The sequence below is a fragment of the Danio rerio genome, chromosome 7 (assembly GCF_052040795.2).
Source record: "Danio rerio strain M-AB ecotype USA chromosome 7, GRCz13ab, whole genome shotgun sequence".
In the NCBI taxonomy this organism is placed as follows: Eukaryota; Metazoa; Chordata; class Actinopteri; order Cypriniformes; family Danionidae; genus Danio; species Danio rerio.
This window is the reverse complement of record NC_141027.1, coordinates 39,762,880-39,779,947: the sequence shown is the minus strand read 5'-3', so window position 1 is coordinate 39,779,947 and position 17,068 is coordinate 39,762,880. Positions and strand designations below refer to the sequence as shown.

The 17,068-nt window shown below is 36.0% G+C and overlaps 2 protein-coding genes across 7 annotated transcripts in view; both read right to left on the bottom strand.

Moving 5' to 3' along the window:
* The window catches only part of lsp1b (lymphocyte specific protein 1 b), a 30,166-nt gene extending 14,546 nt beyond the window's left edge, over window positions 1-15,620 (bottom strand). Inside the window, exons 1-10 of one of the 5 annotated variants that reach the window (XM_087258345.1) lie at window positions 15,354-15,614; window positions 11,732-11,878; window positions 10,942-11,344; window positions 9,361-9,470; window positions 6,887-6,952; window positions 6,601-6,817; window positions 4,388-4,426; window positions 1,396-1,439; window positions 782-863; window positions 240-374 (exon numbers count right to left, since the gene is read on the bottom strand). In XM_087258345.1, coding sequence (XP_087114471.1) covers window positions 240-374; window positions 782-863; window positions 1,396-1,439; window positions 4,388-4,426; window positions 6,601-6,817; window positions 6,887-6,952; window positions 9,361-9,470; window positions 10,942-11,344; window positions 11,732-11,878; window positions 15,354-15,412 — 1,302 coding nt within the window. In that variant the 5' untranslated portion in view covers window positions 15,413-15,614. Of the gene's footprint in view, window positions 1-239; window positions 375-781; window positions 864-1,395; window positions 1,440-4,387; window positions 4,427-6,600; window positions 6,818-6,886; window positions 6,953-9,360; window positions 9,471-10,941; window positions 11,345-11,731; window positions 11,879-15,353 lie in introns of all 5 variants that reach the window. The other 4 variants (XR_015494472.1, NM_001423832.1, XR_015494473.1 and 1 more) reach the window with 4 other exon arrangements.
* The window catches only part of esyt2b (extended synaptotagmin-like protein 2b), an 846,120-nt gene that overhangs the window by 763,771 nt on the left and 65,281 nt on the right, over window positions 1-17,068 (bottom strand). The gene's annotated exons all lie outside the window — the stretch shown is intronic.

The window sequence follows — 17,068 nt, the reverse complement described above, 5'->3', positions numbered from 1 at the left end:
ACTTCCAGCAGAGTTTACATAGCGTTTTGGTAGGGGAACAGATTTGTATGTTTGATCTAACATAATGAAAGAACCTCAGAGAACAGTACAAAAATATTAAAAATAAAATATTGATAACCTTTTTAACATTTGTTTAGACAATGAAATTCAATAGGGTCCAAAAAAAAAATAATCACATTTATTGTGGGAAAAACAAATGTGCCATAGAAGAAAAAAAAAATCAAGATATATGTATGCACCTTAGAGGACATGGCCTTCGCTGAATTCTGATTCCAGGCTTCTCCCCCCTCAAAAAGGTTCTTTCGAGCAGAAACAGGCTCAGGGGGTGTTGGGACGTCCATTACCTTGACTACATTCCCCTCTTTACTGCACTCCTGCACACACAATCACTGAACATGACTGGAAATATTATAACATCTTATTCACAGCAGGGTATCAAACACCTGTTTATCTCTCAGCAACAAAAGCACAGTAACACCTGGATCTACAACACTTCCTGACAGTTAGGTGGAAAGAAAAAAAAGGGACCGGCTCAGTATTGAAATGTTCAAGCGATTCAGCATGACTAAAAGAAGCAGTGCCTGGGCATGCAGACAATGAGATCATCGTGGTAAACTTCATAGCAGGTGTTTGTGAGCACTGGGCGTGGTAAGATGATCTCCATGTGCAAAGAAATTCACTAAAAAGCAGCAGCATATAAACGTCCAGATGCACTTATTGGAATGCTTGCAGGATTGACCCTAAAACTGGCATTATTCAAGAGTATGTGAAGGTAATTCACCTCAATGGCATGGTTGTACTGTTCCAGTCTGCCATCTAACTTGGAAATGATGGTGGGAGGTTGGGTCTTCTTTATGCTGTTCCTGTTTGCACAAACAGATGAAACATTACCTAAAGCACTGCTGTTCTTCCGAGAAACAGATCTCAGAACAAGCATGGGCATGAAGTAGGCTGTGACTCATGAAGTAGTGGAAGAGACACAAACAAAGGCTCCGTCAAGTATATTGTTTACACTTTGTGTCAGGACAAACAATGTGTAAAAGAATTCCGGATTTGTGTGACTGATACATCTGAATACAAATAGACTAAATAATACATCATCATTTGTATTTAATGAAAAGGAGAAGGATGAAACGTGTTGTGTCACGTCGGTCTGAAAGGTGAACCATGTTTCAAACAGTTGTTCATTCATGAATGAATCATTCATGTGTCGTGTTTAGATCAAAGAGAAAACACTCATGAACCCATGATGTCATGCCACAGCACACAGAAACATCATTCCTGCCTTTGTTTTTTCTCACACTTTGTATGAGGGGGATTTTTTACAGTACCTCCAGTAAATCACTTGAACTCATTCATCTCAGTGTGTGTGTGTGTGTTTTTAAGTCTACTTACTTTTTTTTAATGGAGCGGTTTAAAGACTCGGTCCTCTCAGAAATCTGCAGGCGAACAGTAAAACGATTAATCGGTGAGAAAAATTGGATATACATAGCATAAAAACTTGTTTATTTTTTCACGCTCAGGTCAAGATGTAGAAGAATGTGTAATGTGTTTATTTTTCTTCAAGAAAGTAAATGATAGTTTTAGCTGAAATCTTGGTCCTACAGTAGGTGACACTTTAATACGAGCATTACCGCTGTGCCTTGTACCGCCATCGCTCTAAAGGAGTAAGAACGTGTTTTTTAGGTCTAACCGCAGTTTGCAACTATGCCACCAGGGGGATGTGAATGGACAGAAATAGCCTATACAGTAGCTGTAAATACTCGGCTACTTGTAAAAATAAACAATAAAACAAAGCATTATAATTCCTTCATTAATCATTCAAAACATGTTAGCGAGCTTTATTATTGTTTTAAACTTGTTACATGTAAGTGATTCACAAACTACAAAAGTCAAAAAGCTAAATTCGGGCCAAAGAAAATTAATACCAGTGACTCCTGAATGATACTTTCTTGCACAGAATAATCAATTCATTTCAAACAACCTAAATAAATAGCCAGAAGCCACAGCTATCAATTAGGTTTTACTAGGAAAGGCAAGTTGGCAACAAGTTTAGTTATATAGCACATTTCATAGACAGTGATAATTCAAAGTGCTTTACATAAACCGGAATAAAAGAGACAAGTATAAGAAAATAAACCAAAGAATAAAATGAATTAAATACAGGGTAAAATGTGTTAAGACAGATTTTAAAGGAATGAGAAAAAAAAGAAATACATAATAGCGCGATCTGTCTGACGTGCTCATTCAGTAAAGGCACAGCTAAGCAGATGTGTTTTCAGTCTTGATTTGAATGTGCCTAATGTTGGAGCACATCTGATCATTTCTGGAAGCTGATTCCAGCAGCGAGGAGCATAGTTGCTAAAAGCCGATTCACCCTGCTTTGACTAAACTCTTGGAATTTCTAGTTTATATGATCCTAATGATCTGAGTGATCTGTTAGGTTTGTATTCAGTCAGCATATTTGAAATGTATTGAGGTCCTAGGCTATTTAGTGATTTATAGACAAGTAATAGATCTTTAAAATCTATTCTGAATGTAACTGGAAGCCAGTGTAGAGACCTCAGGACAGGGGTAATGTGCCCTGATTTTCTGGTTCTGGTCTGAATCCTACCGCAGTGTTTTGGATGAGCTGCAACTGTCTGTCTTTTATTGTAAAACTTTAGGAAGTGTTTATTCTCAAAGTGCTGGTAGCTGTTAACTTATTTTTTTAAGGCCAAACGCCAAAAAAAAAATCTCTTCTTTAATGCTCTACCAAAGAAGGAAAAAAAAGTAACCTACATTTTGAATGATCTGAGGGTCAGCACAGTATGTAAGCAGCCGGTCTTTAGTGTTGTGCAAACCACCCTGTAATATTTTGAGCAATGTTTCCAGAGTACAGAGCAACAAGTGAAATGCAGTGCAACTTCATTGTGTAACGGATGATGGTTGCAAAAAGTAAAGCTATTCTTCATCAGTTTAAGCTAATACTGAAAGGCAGTTCGGCCCACTGATGTTGTAAGCAGATTCATTTCATAATGTAATTCTAGAGCCTTTTATCTGGCAGCTCTTATTCTTTGTTGATCTTATAAATCCCAGTAGCCTGTTGTTCTTTCTTGCTTTTTTTTCACAAAAAGAGTCAAGGCCTTAAAAGTTCAGTTTTGCCCAACAGGATGTGTTGCATTCAGTGCCAAAATAAGTCTTCCTCTCAACCATTTCCTATGCGTGTGGTTTTTTTACACATCCACATGTGTACTAATTTCAAGAGGAGCATGTGATATGATTGATCACATCTGGTGTCTCATCCATAATTAGTAATAGTCCAATCAGATTGATCCAAACCTACTATAAATAGACCGATTTCACCCTAATGCGGTTTCTTCATTTTGGAAGAATCCCCCCTTTATCTCCTCCTTTTCTTTCTTTACACGGAGGAGCTCTCGAGACCTACCTGATCTTAGACCCCCTTACATGCTAAAAGCCCTGGGCTCAATTATCTCCGAGCTCAGGGTTCTCTCATGGGACAGCATGCCAAACCTGCTAATAACGTTAAGCAATATCTAACTGTGAACTCTTAAAATGTTGTTTATCATTTGCATGTTAAATTTCATTATTCTCTCATTATTATGTTTGGAATACTGAGGTTGTCAGAATCATTCAATCTTGACTAAATGACTAACTTGTATATCAGGTTTTTCAGAACATCCCAAAACTAATGTGCAAGGGAATATGTTTAAAACACAAACAGAACAAATGCAAAGCAAAGAAACTATAGCCGAAGCAGCTATAGTTGAAGTCAGAATTATCAGCCTCCCTGAGTTATTAGCCCCCCTGTTTATTTTTTCCCCTATTTGTCTAACGGAGAGAAGATTTTTTTTAACACATTTCTAATCATAATAGTTTTAATAACTCATCTCTAATAACTGATTTATTTTATCTTTGACATGATGACAGTAAATATTATTTGACTAGATATTTTAAGACACTTCTATACAGCTTAAAGTGACATTTAAAGGCTTAACTAGGTTAATTAGGTTAACTAGGCAGGTTAGGGTAATTAGGCAAGTTATTGTATAACGATGGTTTGTTCTGTAGACTATCGAAAAATTTATAGCTTAAAAGGACTTATAATTTTTTCCTTGAAATGGTTTTTAAAATATTAAAAACTGTGTTTTATTCTAGCCAAATTAAAACAAAGAAGACGTATTTCAGAAGAAAAAATATTATCAGACATACTGTAAAAATTTCCTTGCTCTGTTAAACATCATTTTGAAAATATTTAAAAAAAGAAAAAAAAATTAAAAGGGGGGGGCTAATAATTCTGACTTCAACACAAATCACACAAATGTAAAGCGCACACACATACACGGACACACTGTCATGCACATGCACAGAGTAAGCAACTCACCGAGCTTGAACCTTCTGATTGCCACTCCTCACCCTCAGCCTGAAACCAGCAAGCAGAGACAACACACACGTGCACACACAATGCACCTCAGCAATGTAAAGCAGATGCTTAATGTTCTGTCATTTCTCCCTCAACCCACACCCGCATTGGAAGAAAAAGATCAGAACCACACACAGCACATGAAAGACATCAGAGTCACACAAACAGCACATGGAAGATAATCAGACCCAATTAGAGTGAAAACACCAGCGAGCACAATACACAAACACATGTTTTGTACATTAGGTCATGTTTTATATCAGGCTGGGGACCTACAGTACAATTAAAAAAAAAACAATAAATACTTTATTTTAAAAAAATTACGTTATCCATGTAAATACACTAAAATGAATTGTCGTAAATGTTGAGTGAAATTTTGACAAACCCTGGGTTACAGGTTACAACACCTGGCATTTTTTTTTAGAATGTAGGTCCCTAAAACGTATTTTTTTATTATTATTTAAAGGGCAACTATGAATAAAATAATTTTTTGAAGATGTCTGTACAGAAGTGCATGTATAATACAGTGTGTCCACAGTCATATTGGGGTGATATAAAAGGCAATAAATCTCTTTTTTTGAAATTTCCTGTCATTAAAATAGGAAACAAATCCCTGCCATTTTGAGGCCCACCGCAATGTGACATAGAAATGCTGTTTCCCCGCCCACCAAATTGATTGACAAGCATGTAATAATATGTCTCTGTAGTAACGCGTATATTCATTAACAAGACAGGACGTGCGCAAAGCAACCGGGATTAAAAAATCTGTTGAGCTCTGTGTGATCATCAATCATCATCAAATGTGATCAAGAATGAGTTTTACAAGTTTAAAATGTTTTTAAAACAGTGCATGTGTGTAAACAATTACAGCGATTTTACAGCCTTTATTTTATTGCCACTGCCACAGTACAATTATAAAAGACACTTCAATCCCAGTTTGTGGACGTTAAATCAGGTTTATTTTGTACATTAACTCAATGGATATCCATACAGCAGTGGATATTAACGTGTATCCTGTCACATTTGCTGTGCAAAAACAGTTAAATGTGCGTGCTATACGTGTATAACGGCTCATCATTGCAGAAAGGCTTGAAATAACTCCACAACAAATACATCAAATAATCATTGGCAAAGTTTTACTGTAATATTTCTCACAAACATTGCGTGAGGTCATGTTTGTCACTGTGCTGTTTATCTGATGCAGCCGAGGCAGAGATGGGACGTGGGATAGGTGGGTGGGGAGAACTAGCATTAAAGGCACAGGTCACAAAAACAGCTACATTGTGTTTAAAAACTCTAATAATCTGAAGCCATAATAAATAATCTGAAGGGTGTTTTGAGCTGAAACTTTACAGACACTTTCTGGAGACACAAAATACTTGAAAAAAGGAGGTAAAATAGGGTCCCTTTAAGAAATTTGTCCGCACATGCATACACAGACAAGATCATGCAAAGTTTAATTAAACTTACTTGACTAGAAGCTTATAGCAATCCCGAACAAAGTGCTATTCTTATAGTAGATAGCAAGTTCACATGGTGGCAATACTTGCAGTGCCATAGGGCATCCATTTCATAGGAAACGCAACAAGCTCAGAAAAATGCTGTCCAAACACACATTTCAAAAACACAAAATCTAAACTGTCAAATATACTCAAATAATATTTAAAAATATGAGCAAATTTTTGGTAATGCACATGTCCCATCTCAAACAAAGACATACACACCGACAGATTCTTAACAACAGGCTTTTTTTTAAAACTCGGACTTAGCCATATAGTGTACTGCAGCACTTGATTTCTATAGTAATATGAGTTGAAAGTATTGTATATCCATAGTCTTCGCCCTGAACACTTAAAGTAACAAGTTTAGATGCATTTAAACTCTAATCTCTGCAGGACACTCAGACTAACACTGAATTGAACAAAAACATGGATTGACACTGTAAAGCGCTAATCACTCCAGATGTATTCAATTGCTTTTCAACCCAAAACAGTTACATAACGATGATGCCTGATCAGCAATAATTAAAAAAAAGATTCATAGCTTTAATGTTACGTATTTTAATGCTGATTTTAATACTGTTCAACAAGCACATGTGGACTATAATGGATGTTCAATAATTTTTTAATAATAATGTGATTTTGAGGTGTGAGGTGTTTGCAGTGATGTCCTACCATGTAGGAGGGGCTTCTGGGACTGAGAGGACTGAAGGGCTCCTCTGGATCTCCGCTGGATATACTCAACCTCTTCAGCTTCTCCATCACATCCCTCCTCTTCCTCTCTCTCTCCTCCTCTCTCATCCTCTGCACCTCCTCATGCGTCTGATCTCCTGTTGTTTCACTCTGCTGCTGATTCTCCTCACTGCTCTTCATAAACACTTCCTCAGACGCACTAAAGACGACAGAAATGAGAAAGGGGAACGTTTCATGAAAACTTATTCAATCTCAGTTGCATTTTTACCTTTCTGGAGTGCCGAGAGCTGCTGAAACAACTGTAGAGTCCATGTTACTCTGTATCGTCGATTCTCTGAGTAAGATTAAACAGGGTGAACTGAGAAAAGGCATTTGTTCCTCAGGAAGTTGCGAAACACACCTGATTTCTCATGTCATTTCTCAACACAGAGGCAGCTCTATTGCTACTCAATCGTTGACACATTCTTCTCAAACTGTTTCCCTGCCGTGCAGTTTCTCCATACAGTGTGTGTGATGTTTGTTCATTTATGTAAGGATGTTACAAGAAATCAAGTTGTCAAGGTGGGCGGCACAGTGGCTCAATGGTTAGAAATGCCGCCTCACAGCAAGAAGTTTGCTGGTTTGAGTCCCGGCTGGGTTAGTTGGCATTTCTGTGTGAAGTTTGCATGTTCTCCCCGTGGTTACGTGTGTTTCCTCCAGTTTCCCCCACAGTCGAAAGACATGCGCTATAGGTGAATTAAAAAAACTAAATTGGCCGTAGTGTATGTGTGTGTGATTGATTGTGTATAGATGTTTTCCAGTAGTGGGTTATGGCTGGAGGGGCATTGGCTGTTCATTCCGCTGTGGCAACCTCTGAAATAAAGACTAAGCTGAAGTTATGAATGAATGAAGTTTGCAAGGTGCAGAAATTAAAAATTAAGTAATGCAAATTCAAATGAACACCTTGGTTATAATACTGCTTAATTTCTTTCACTGCAGAACCTGAGATTCAGCAGCTAGTGTCTGAGTGACCCCCAAAAATCATATATATATATATATATATATATATATATATATATATATATATATATATATATATATATATATATATATATATATATATATATAAAAAAAAATATATATATATATATATATATATATATATATATATATATATATATATATATATATATAAATTATATATAAATATATATAAAATATATTGTATCATTATTTACATATATTATATATATATATATATATATATATATATATATATATATATATATATATATATATATATATATATATATATATATATATATATATAAAATTCAGCAGCTAGTGTCTGAGTAACCTCCAAAAATGAGGTTATATATATATATATATATATATATATATATATATATATATATATATATATATATATATATATATATATATATATATATATATATATATATATATATATATATATATATATATATATATATATATATATATATAAATATATTCCTCATCATTTTCTCACACATGAGGGGTTAAAAAAAATTAACATAACCAAGGTATTCAGAATAATGTTTAAAACTAGCAGTAACTGACATCTATAGTAGGAACAATAGAAGTCACTGGCTGCTGCTTTCCGACGTTCTTCAAATCTACTTTCTTTGTGTTCATCTGAAGACAAAAACTCAAACACGTTGGAAGCAAGTGGAGGATGAGTAAATAATGATACAATTATCATTTGTGGGTGATTTATCTCTTTAAATTAATTCTCAATAAGTCAGTTAGCTATTGTTAGCTTCAGGGGTGCAAACTCAGCTACAAAGTTGAGAATATTGGCAGTTAGCAGGTCAGGCGGTTTTATTTAAATTACATCATGTTTTTATGTAAGAAATACATATTTATTAGCAAGACCAGTTGAAGCATTTTATATAACCAGCATCAGATATCCATTTCATACCTGTTAGAGAGGTTCAGGTTGATCTCACGACAAAACATAACTATTTTACTTACTGTCAGTTTAAGTGGCTAAAGGGGTATAAGCAGACGGACATTAAATTTCAGTCAGCCACGACCCAGGGCTTACGGTGAATTGTCATCCCATTAAAAAAAATCACTATGTTTGAGATCTGATTTCCTTAAAGAACAACGATCATTACTGCCTGGCTGAGATACGATATAAAGTAAGTATCAGACCAAATAAGATGCACTGCGTTAAATTCCATTTTTCCCCTGCCATGTCTTTAAAATAAGGAAATTAATTTTAGTCCAGTATTTTCAATAGAGTTTTTGTGCTAGCCTACGGCTCATGACGGCACCTGTGTTTAAACATTGGTCTCTTTTTGATGCTTTAACAACCAAATAGATGCTTAACTGTTTAAGCGTAAATGAATAACGTTTAACTGAATGTATTGTAATTACATTACAACATCGATGCTGTAAAAGGAACCATATGAATTTGAAAATAGTCACATTAACCTTTCACTGGAAGATCATCATTGGCTGAAAACATAAGCCGTGCATACAGCCCATTTGTACGAGTTCAGTGGTACATAAATGTACGATTTTAAAAAGGAGGGGTCACTGGGGGATAAGCAAATCATTCTAAATTGTACAAATGCGATTCATAGGACTTAACCACTAAATCAAAAAGTTATGAATTGTGTTGGTTGGTTGCATCAGTAAACTATTAAAATCAATTAAATTTAAGATCATAAGCTTGAGCACAGCATCTAAAATTAATCTGTGTGTTGCCTGTACCTGTCATGTGTTCTCCTCTCTGCTTGTCCATTAGTGCTGTATTGTCTCCCATTCTGCTGTAGGAGAACCGTGGAGGTGTAGGAAATCTTCATCTCTGTCTTCTTTTCTTCCTGTGAGACCAACAGATTCACAATCATGTATAGTCTGAGAAAGACTTTGATGCATGATTCTGTTGATAAAATGATAAAACTTATTAAAATGAACATTTACTGTTAACTAACCCTCAGAGCACTCAAGTGTTTCTTGATGATACACAGAGATCTTATCAATAATAGAACACTTGTCCTTCCTCTCCACTGTAAACAAGCAGGGTCAGCTCACATTCAAGTTGGTACCAACATTACTTAAGAGGAAACTCTCACTCCAGACTGTCACATACTCTCATATATTTGCTGAGACTGTGAATTCAATTTAATAGTGTTGTAAATACCATTTCAGTTTTCACTTTCACTTTATAAGACCTCAATGGTCTATCCTGAACCACAGGTATCAATAAGGTTGACTTTTAAAGTCCACATGAACCAGAAGTTGCGGAGACATTTATTCCATCATTTCAGTGTATTTCCAACAAGCTGACAAGTGGGATTATGGCGTCTGCTGCTCCAGAAGCATTAATAGAGGAATTAATATCAAAGAAAAACAGCATTTGTGATATGGGAATATTTTGGTTTCATCATAACCCAACAAAAACAAGTAATTTTTAAAAGCTGTAGCAGAATTGTTCCCACGGTTTACAGATTATTGAGCTGAAAGTTAACTACAAAATTAAATCGTAAATCAAATAAGAAAATCTGTCAAAAAAAAAAAAAAAAAAAAAACTCAGTTAGATATTTTCCCCAAATTGCACAGCCCTAGATGTACTCCTACAGAAATGAAAATCAGGTTGACATCAGAACCCAACATCAGGCCGACATCATTGTCCAACATCCAAAATAAAATTAACCAAACATCAACATCCAATGACGTTACAGTTTGATGTTGTGTTGACCTTACCACTATGACGTCTATCAGATGTTGGTTTTTGGTTGTCATACCTGCCGAATAAATGTCAGTATTTGACATTAATATGAAATTGGTTTAATATGTTGCCTCAACGTTGGATTTTTGTTACTTTCCAATACAACCTAAATCAACGACATTTGAAGTTGGTATTGGACATCAAAAAATCATTGTCCTTAGATGCTGGTGAGACATTGAATTTTGGTCACTTGACATCACAACCTAAATCTAACCTATTAGTATCATCTTATGATGTTGTGTGCCTGCTGGGCAGAGAAGTGCCACCACTCCAAACGTGGAAAGAAAATGATCAGACTTTCACTGAAAATTACTATTAACTGTTTACTAAAGAATAACAAAGTGCTCTAGGAAAATAAACTTTAAAATTTTTGCGTTTTATGGATCAAGAAGAACCAATTTTTTTGCTTAGGATCTTATTAAATGTTCTACTGAAAATGCTTATGACATGTCGAATGGCCTGAAGGTAAGTAAATCAACAACAAATGATCATTTTTGAAGCCAACTTTGTTATGGTTTGTGAGCAAAGGTTTTACTTGTCAAATTCCTTCTAAAAGACTATACCTTTTCATCTGTACCAGAGTTCTGATTTGGATTTTTCCTGAAAGAAGACTCATGACTTTTCATCCTTCTTGGCTCTCCCTCCTCTCTCTCCACTGACGTAATGTTAACTCGTCTTTCCCGTTCTTCCTCAACACCATCCTCATCCAAGTGTTTCTGATTTGAAAGGGGTGGTCGGGTCTTCAGAAATGGGATGTTGTCATTCACATTTAAATCACACAGTTTACTTTGTTGTGTAGAGCTGCAAGAGAGCTGAAGTTTTGAGTGCCGAGTGCCGTTAAGATGCGTTTCTACATCTGTGTGTTTCATTGGTCCCTGTTTGCGCCTGTTCAAATGCGTCCAATCACTGAAGCCTTCATCCTCTTCTAAAGAAGAAGGGCAGCCTGGAATGAGACCATTCGGACGCCTAACAAACATTAAAATACTTTCAGAATTGCGACTCAGGATGCCAATATATAAATATCAGGTCTAGAGAAACAGTTAGAGTTCTGTTAGAATAGAATAGAATAGAATAGAATAGAATAGAATAGAATAGAATAGAATAGAATAGAATAGAATAGAATAGAATAGAAGCCTTGGCAACTGATTGAAAAGCGCAGGTGTGGTCTTGACACAAACACACATTTATATTCACAAACAGATTAAAACACAAAGAATAAGACAGAGAAAGTTGGCTTAAGCCAGAATCTGGGGGTTGAGGTTCCATGGAAACAAAACAAACACACACAGCACAGTACAGATTTTTTTTTCTTGATTTAGACCAGAGTTCACTTTTAATGATTTTGAAACTAACTGGTTGTCCAGAGGCAGTGCAGTGCGAGGGCTGTCCTGCGGGGTCACGGTGGGTTGAAAAGGCTCAGTAGAAGAACTGCTTCTTGCACGCCGTCGACGTTCTCTCTCTATTTCTTCTGCATCTTCCAGACTGCGTTGAACAGTGATCCTGCACACACACGCATGCAAATGCACACAAACACACAAAATTTATGTAAAACTAATTACAAAAAAAAAAAAAAAACATGATTTCTGTTTAGGAACGCATGCTTAAAACCTATTGATTTCAGGATTGTTTTTTTTTTTTAAGGTCTTTACAGCATACAGTACGTCTCAAATTGGATTCCTGGAGAGTCGCAGCTCTGCAGTGTTGCCTACAACTGCAAAAGATCTAAAACCCACAAAGTAACTGACCAAAATAATTTGCATTAAACAGCAGTCTAAAAACTGACATTTCCTAATTTTTGCTCCCTAGAAATCTACATTTGTATTATGCTGGAAAAACAAAGACTCTCTTTTTTCTTCTCTTTCTCCCATACATCAAGACACGCACTTGCACACACACACACACAAACACAACCATAATGTCTTGTCAGCACTGCTCTTGCGAATTTATCAATAAAATCATTTCTATGTGACATTTCTCATTAGTGAGCTAATAATGGTACTTTTACCATCAGGAACTTACTGTAGGTTTAGGAACTTAAAGTTTGTTATTAATAGATACACTGCTGTCTAACAATAATAAGAATCACACAACCACATGTTCACATAATCTATATTTATCTCTCTTTATTACTAGCAACACTTTTAATTATTGCACTAATAACTGCATTAGTTTGCTATTAACGACAGCAACAGGAGTTTAGGATCAGGAGATTAAGAAGTAAATCTCAGACACAAAAACAATTTAGCGACAATAAAACGTGAGAAATATATATAGATACACACTATATCATTTATCATTTTGACTATGACAGCGATGGGTCATCTGACAGAAGGCAGGGTCAGAGATTAACAGGAAGTAAGTCAAACATGGACAGGAAGTGCAGGGTTTACACTAACAGGAAATAGCTTACTGGTTTCCTTTATACTTGCTGACATTACACTAAATAAAACAACTGGTACTAATACTTTTACCTAATATTTACAGTAGTCGTGAGGGGGATGTTTGCTTGACTTACACAGTCATTCATCAAATCACTTACTGCAAGTATAAGATTGGTGTAAGAGCATTGTATCATAAACACAACTAATTATTATTATTATTATTATTATTATTAATTCAGCATTATTGCATTATTGATCATGAATAAATCTATATGGTAAAAGATTTTAATTTATAATTATCAAAATATTCATTATCCATTTTTGCCATTAAAGATTAACAAAAATTTGATTGTCAATATCAATTTTGTGTACATAGCACTATTAAACACAACCAAAGGTTGACCAATGAGCTGCATAATACAAATCATAAAGAGATAGTTTATAAAATTATAGTTAAAACAAACAATTCTTACTCATAAAATGTCAAATCAAAAAGGTAAGTTTTCCATCTAGATTTAAAAACAGACAGAGATGATATAGATCTAATACAGAGGGGCAGAGCCTTCTACATCTAGGACCAGCTACTGTGAAAGCACGGTCACCCCTGCATTTCGGGCTCGACTTTGGGTTATAGGCTTGGGCCGGTATAAGATTCTGGCGGTATGATAACCTTGGATAAAAATATCACAGTTTCACGGTTTTACAGTTTTGTGATTGCTGTTCTAAAATAAATCTTTTTTTAAAGTTCTGGGTTAAAATAAATATATTGTCTTCCCTTTTGAAATATAGAAAAATATTCTGTAACAGTAAACATTTTAGGCTAAATAATTCAAATCAATCTTTGACTTCTGCTGTCTACATTTGTTTCAATAACAATGTGTGTTTTTTTTGTTTTTGTTTTTTGCAATGTAAAATGGCATCTTTTGACATCTTTTTTGCAAGAGATACTGATGTCCTAAAAAAAAAAAAAAAAAAAAAATCGTAGTCCTACACATATCTTGGAAACGATATAGCAGAAAACACTGATGGTTTTAAAACCTTGACTTTTCCTAACCATGGTATACCTTGAAAGCGGTTATCCTCTCATGCCTACTTTGGTATGCATAATAGCCTCTGGTTTGATGACAGAAGAGACTGGCCAGGCTGATGTTCAGCTATTTATCGATTTAAAAGCCAAGAGAAGAATTTTAAAAGCGACACGATAGTGCACAGGCAACCAGTGCAAATAGCATAAGACTGGTGTGATGTGGTCATGTTTTTAATACTGGTTATTTAACTGTCTTGACAACATTGATAATTAAAAATGAGTCCTCATTATTTCTGAAGGATCTTGTGGATCTTAAGAATTGTTATATTATAAACACATTTTAAAATGCACTAAAATACACACAAGACAAATCTCATTTTGAAACTTTCTAAAACATGAATAAATAAATAATAATAATAATCATGATTACACTTTTGATAGCAAATTAAGTCCATGACTATAGGACAGATACATTAAACAAAAAGCATTCTGAACATCCTTCACCAGATAAACAGCAGTTCAGTGAAACTTAACTCTACGAGCAGATTCTGTTTTCGACACACAAAACAAGAAAATAAATTTCTCTAGAAAGCAAAGTAAAGCTTACATTCATGTCAGCAATAACAACTAAACTCCCTTTCTTTGTTTAAACCTCAATGTGAATGTTTTGGGTGTTGGAGCGGCTCAAATTTTCCAGTTTAAAGGAGGCTCCGGGTCCTCAGGGCAGAGCGGAGGGGGGCCGTCCCCTATCATACATCCAGCAGATTTACTGCAGGGGGAGATCTGATGATGATAATGATGTCACCAAGCCTAGGAAAATTCCAGTCATAAAAGCCATTGAAGCCTGTCATTGCCATTCCATATGATGTCATGAATTGAGTCACTGTGCGACATGTGAAAAACAGACAACTGGAATGTTTTTTACTTTAGAACTACAGACACATTTACATTATCATTTCATGACATCACTTTACACAACTACACTCTATAAACTGCTGGGTTATATGACAATCCCAACTGTCAGGTTTAAGTTGGTTTAAGAATTGAATGAAAAAGAATTAACCCAGAGTTTGATAGTGTTTTACCAAAATTAGGTTTGAATAACGCTGCATTTCTAGAAAACAACACAATCAACTGCCCCTTCCCTGGAAGTCCTGATTCTTACTACATCACAGGCATGCATTCATAGACTATAGATTTTGTCTGACCTCAAAACAACCTACAAGAACTTTACCCCTTCCCCCTAAACACCCTGAAGGACTGATAAACAGCTGAAGGATCTCATGCTCCGTGTTTCCCCTATTCTGCCTGATAAATTCTTTCTGTCCTGATGATTCTTCTGTGCCGTTCAGCATTTCAGATTATCTCTCAACCCATTTAAAAAAATGTCTTAAATTATCTTGTAGAAATCAAAAGTCATGAAAGTAAATGTAATGAACTACACCATAATCTGTTTAAAGACAACTGGAGTGACTGCAGCAGATCAAAGAAAACACATCTGAATCACCAAATGGCCACCAAATAGACAAACACATTCACACATGCATGCAAATGAAGAACATCTCACCTCTGCAGCTTCTCCAGTCCCTTTTTGCTGGAATTCCGTCGCAGGATTGAGCTGGACATGTTTGAGTTTCTCTGAAATATCAGCTGTGACTGAAGATTATTGACCGTTTCCCCGATTATTTCTCCTTTCCTGTGAGTTCTCTGAAGGGTGTGAATGTGCTCCCCTTCTCTCACTAAACAGGATTTCAGTCTCTCTCTCTCTCTCTTTCTCTCTCTCTCTTACTCTGTTCAACTCACTCCCTTCCTCTGTCTCTCTCCATGTGTTTTTCATTCAGCGCTTTGAAACTCTGGCTCCTGTCTATTCCAGTTCGGTCTTCCAATCAGAAGAGAGCTAACTAGTCATGTGACAGTCCTCTGGGAGAGTAAGATGATACCACACACACACACACACACACACACACACACACACACACACACACACACACACACACACACACACACAAAACAAAAGTATTGAAGGACTGCTAATAATCTGCATGCTGTCAGACACTTGATTCAGAGCTAATATATTATTAGCATGCATTGTTTACCTGTTGCCTAACTGCTTAAGATAATAAACAGGTAGACTAAGGTGCAGTAAGTACATAATTGGAGACAATCACTCAAGTCACAATTGTTGGGCATTTAAATGAATCATGGTTTAACTAAAAAAATATTATTATGAAAGTATTTGTGATGATAACTGCACATTGGTGAGCCCAATTAATGTTTATGATGTGCACTCATCCCAGAGATGGGTTGCAGCTGGAAGTGCATCCGCTGTGTAAAACATATGCTAATGATGCCCTGCTGAAAAAAACAGCTTAACCCAGCCTAGGCTGGTTGTCTGGTTTTAGCTGGTCGACCAGGCTGGTTTTAGAGGGGTTTTGGCCATTTCCAGGCTGGTTTCCAGCCAGTTCTTAGCTGGTCAGGCTGGGAGCCCAGCCAAAACCAGCTATGTCCAGCTTAAACCAGGCTGGTCAAGCTGGTTTTAGGTGGATTTAGCTGGTCATTTTCCAGCCTAACCAGCTAAGATAAAGCTGGAAATGGCTGGAAACCAGCCTGGAAATAGCCAAAACCCCTCTAAAACCAGCCAACCAGTCTAGGCTGGTTTAAGCTGGATTTTTCAGCAGGGAAACCATTGTAAAAACCATTGTAAAATGATGGTAAAACGATGGTAAAACGATTGTAAAATGATTGTAAAACGATGGTAAAACGATTGTAAAACCATTATAAAACTATTGTAAAACGATTGTAAAACGATGGTAAAACCATTGTAAAACGATTGTAAAACGATTGTTAAACCATTGTAAAACGATGGTAAAACCATTGTAAAACCATTGTAAAACCATTGTAAAACGATTGTAAAACCATCGTACGATCGTTTTACAATTGTTTTACCATCGTTTTACAATCGTTTTACAATCGTTTTACAATGGTTTTACCATCGTTTTACGATCGTTTTACCATCGTTTTACAATCGTTTTACAATGGTAAAAACGCCATTGTAGCTTGACCAGCCTGGTTTTAGCTGGACATAGCTGGTCTTGGCTGGGCTCCCAGCCTGGCTAGGGTGGTCAAGCTGGTTTTAGCTGGTCATCTCCCAGCCTGACCAGCAAAGAACTGGCTGGAAACCAGCCTGGAAATGGCCAAAACCCCTCTAAAACCAGCCTGGTCGACCAGCTAAAACCAGCCAACAAGCTGTTTTTTTCAGCAGGGATACAATTGTTTTACCAT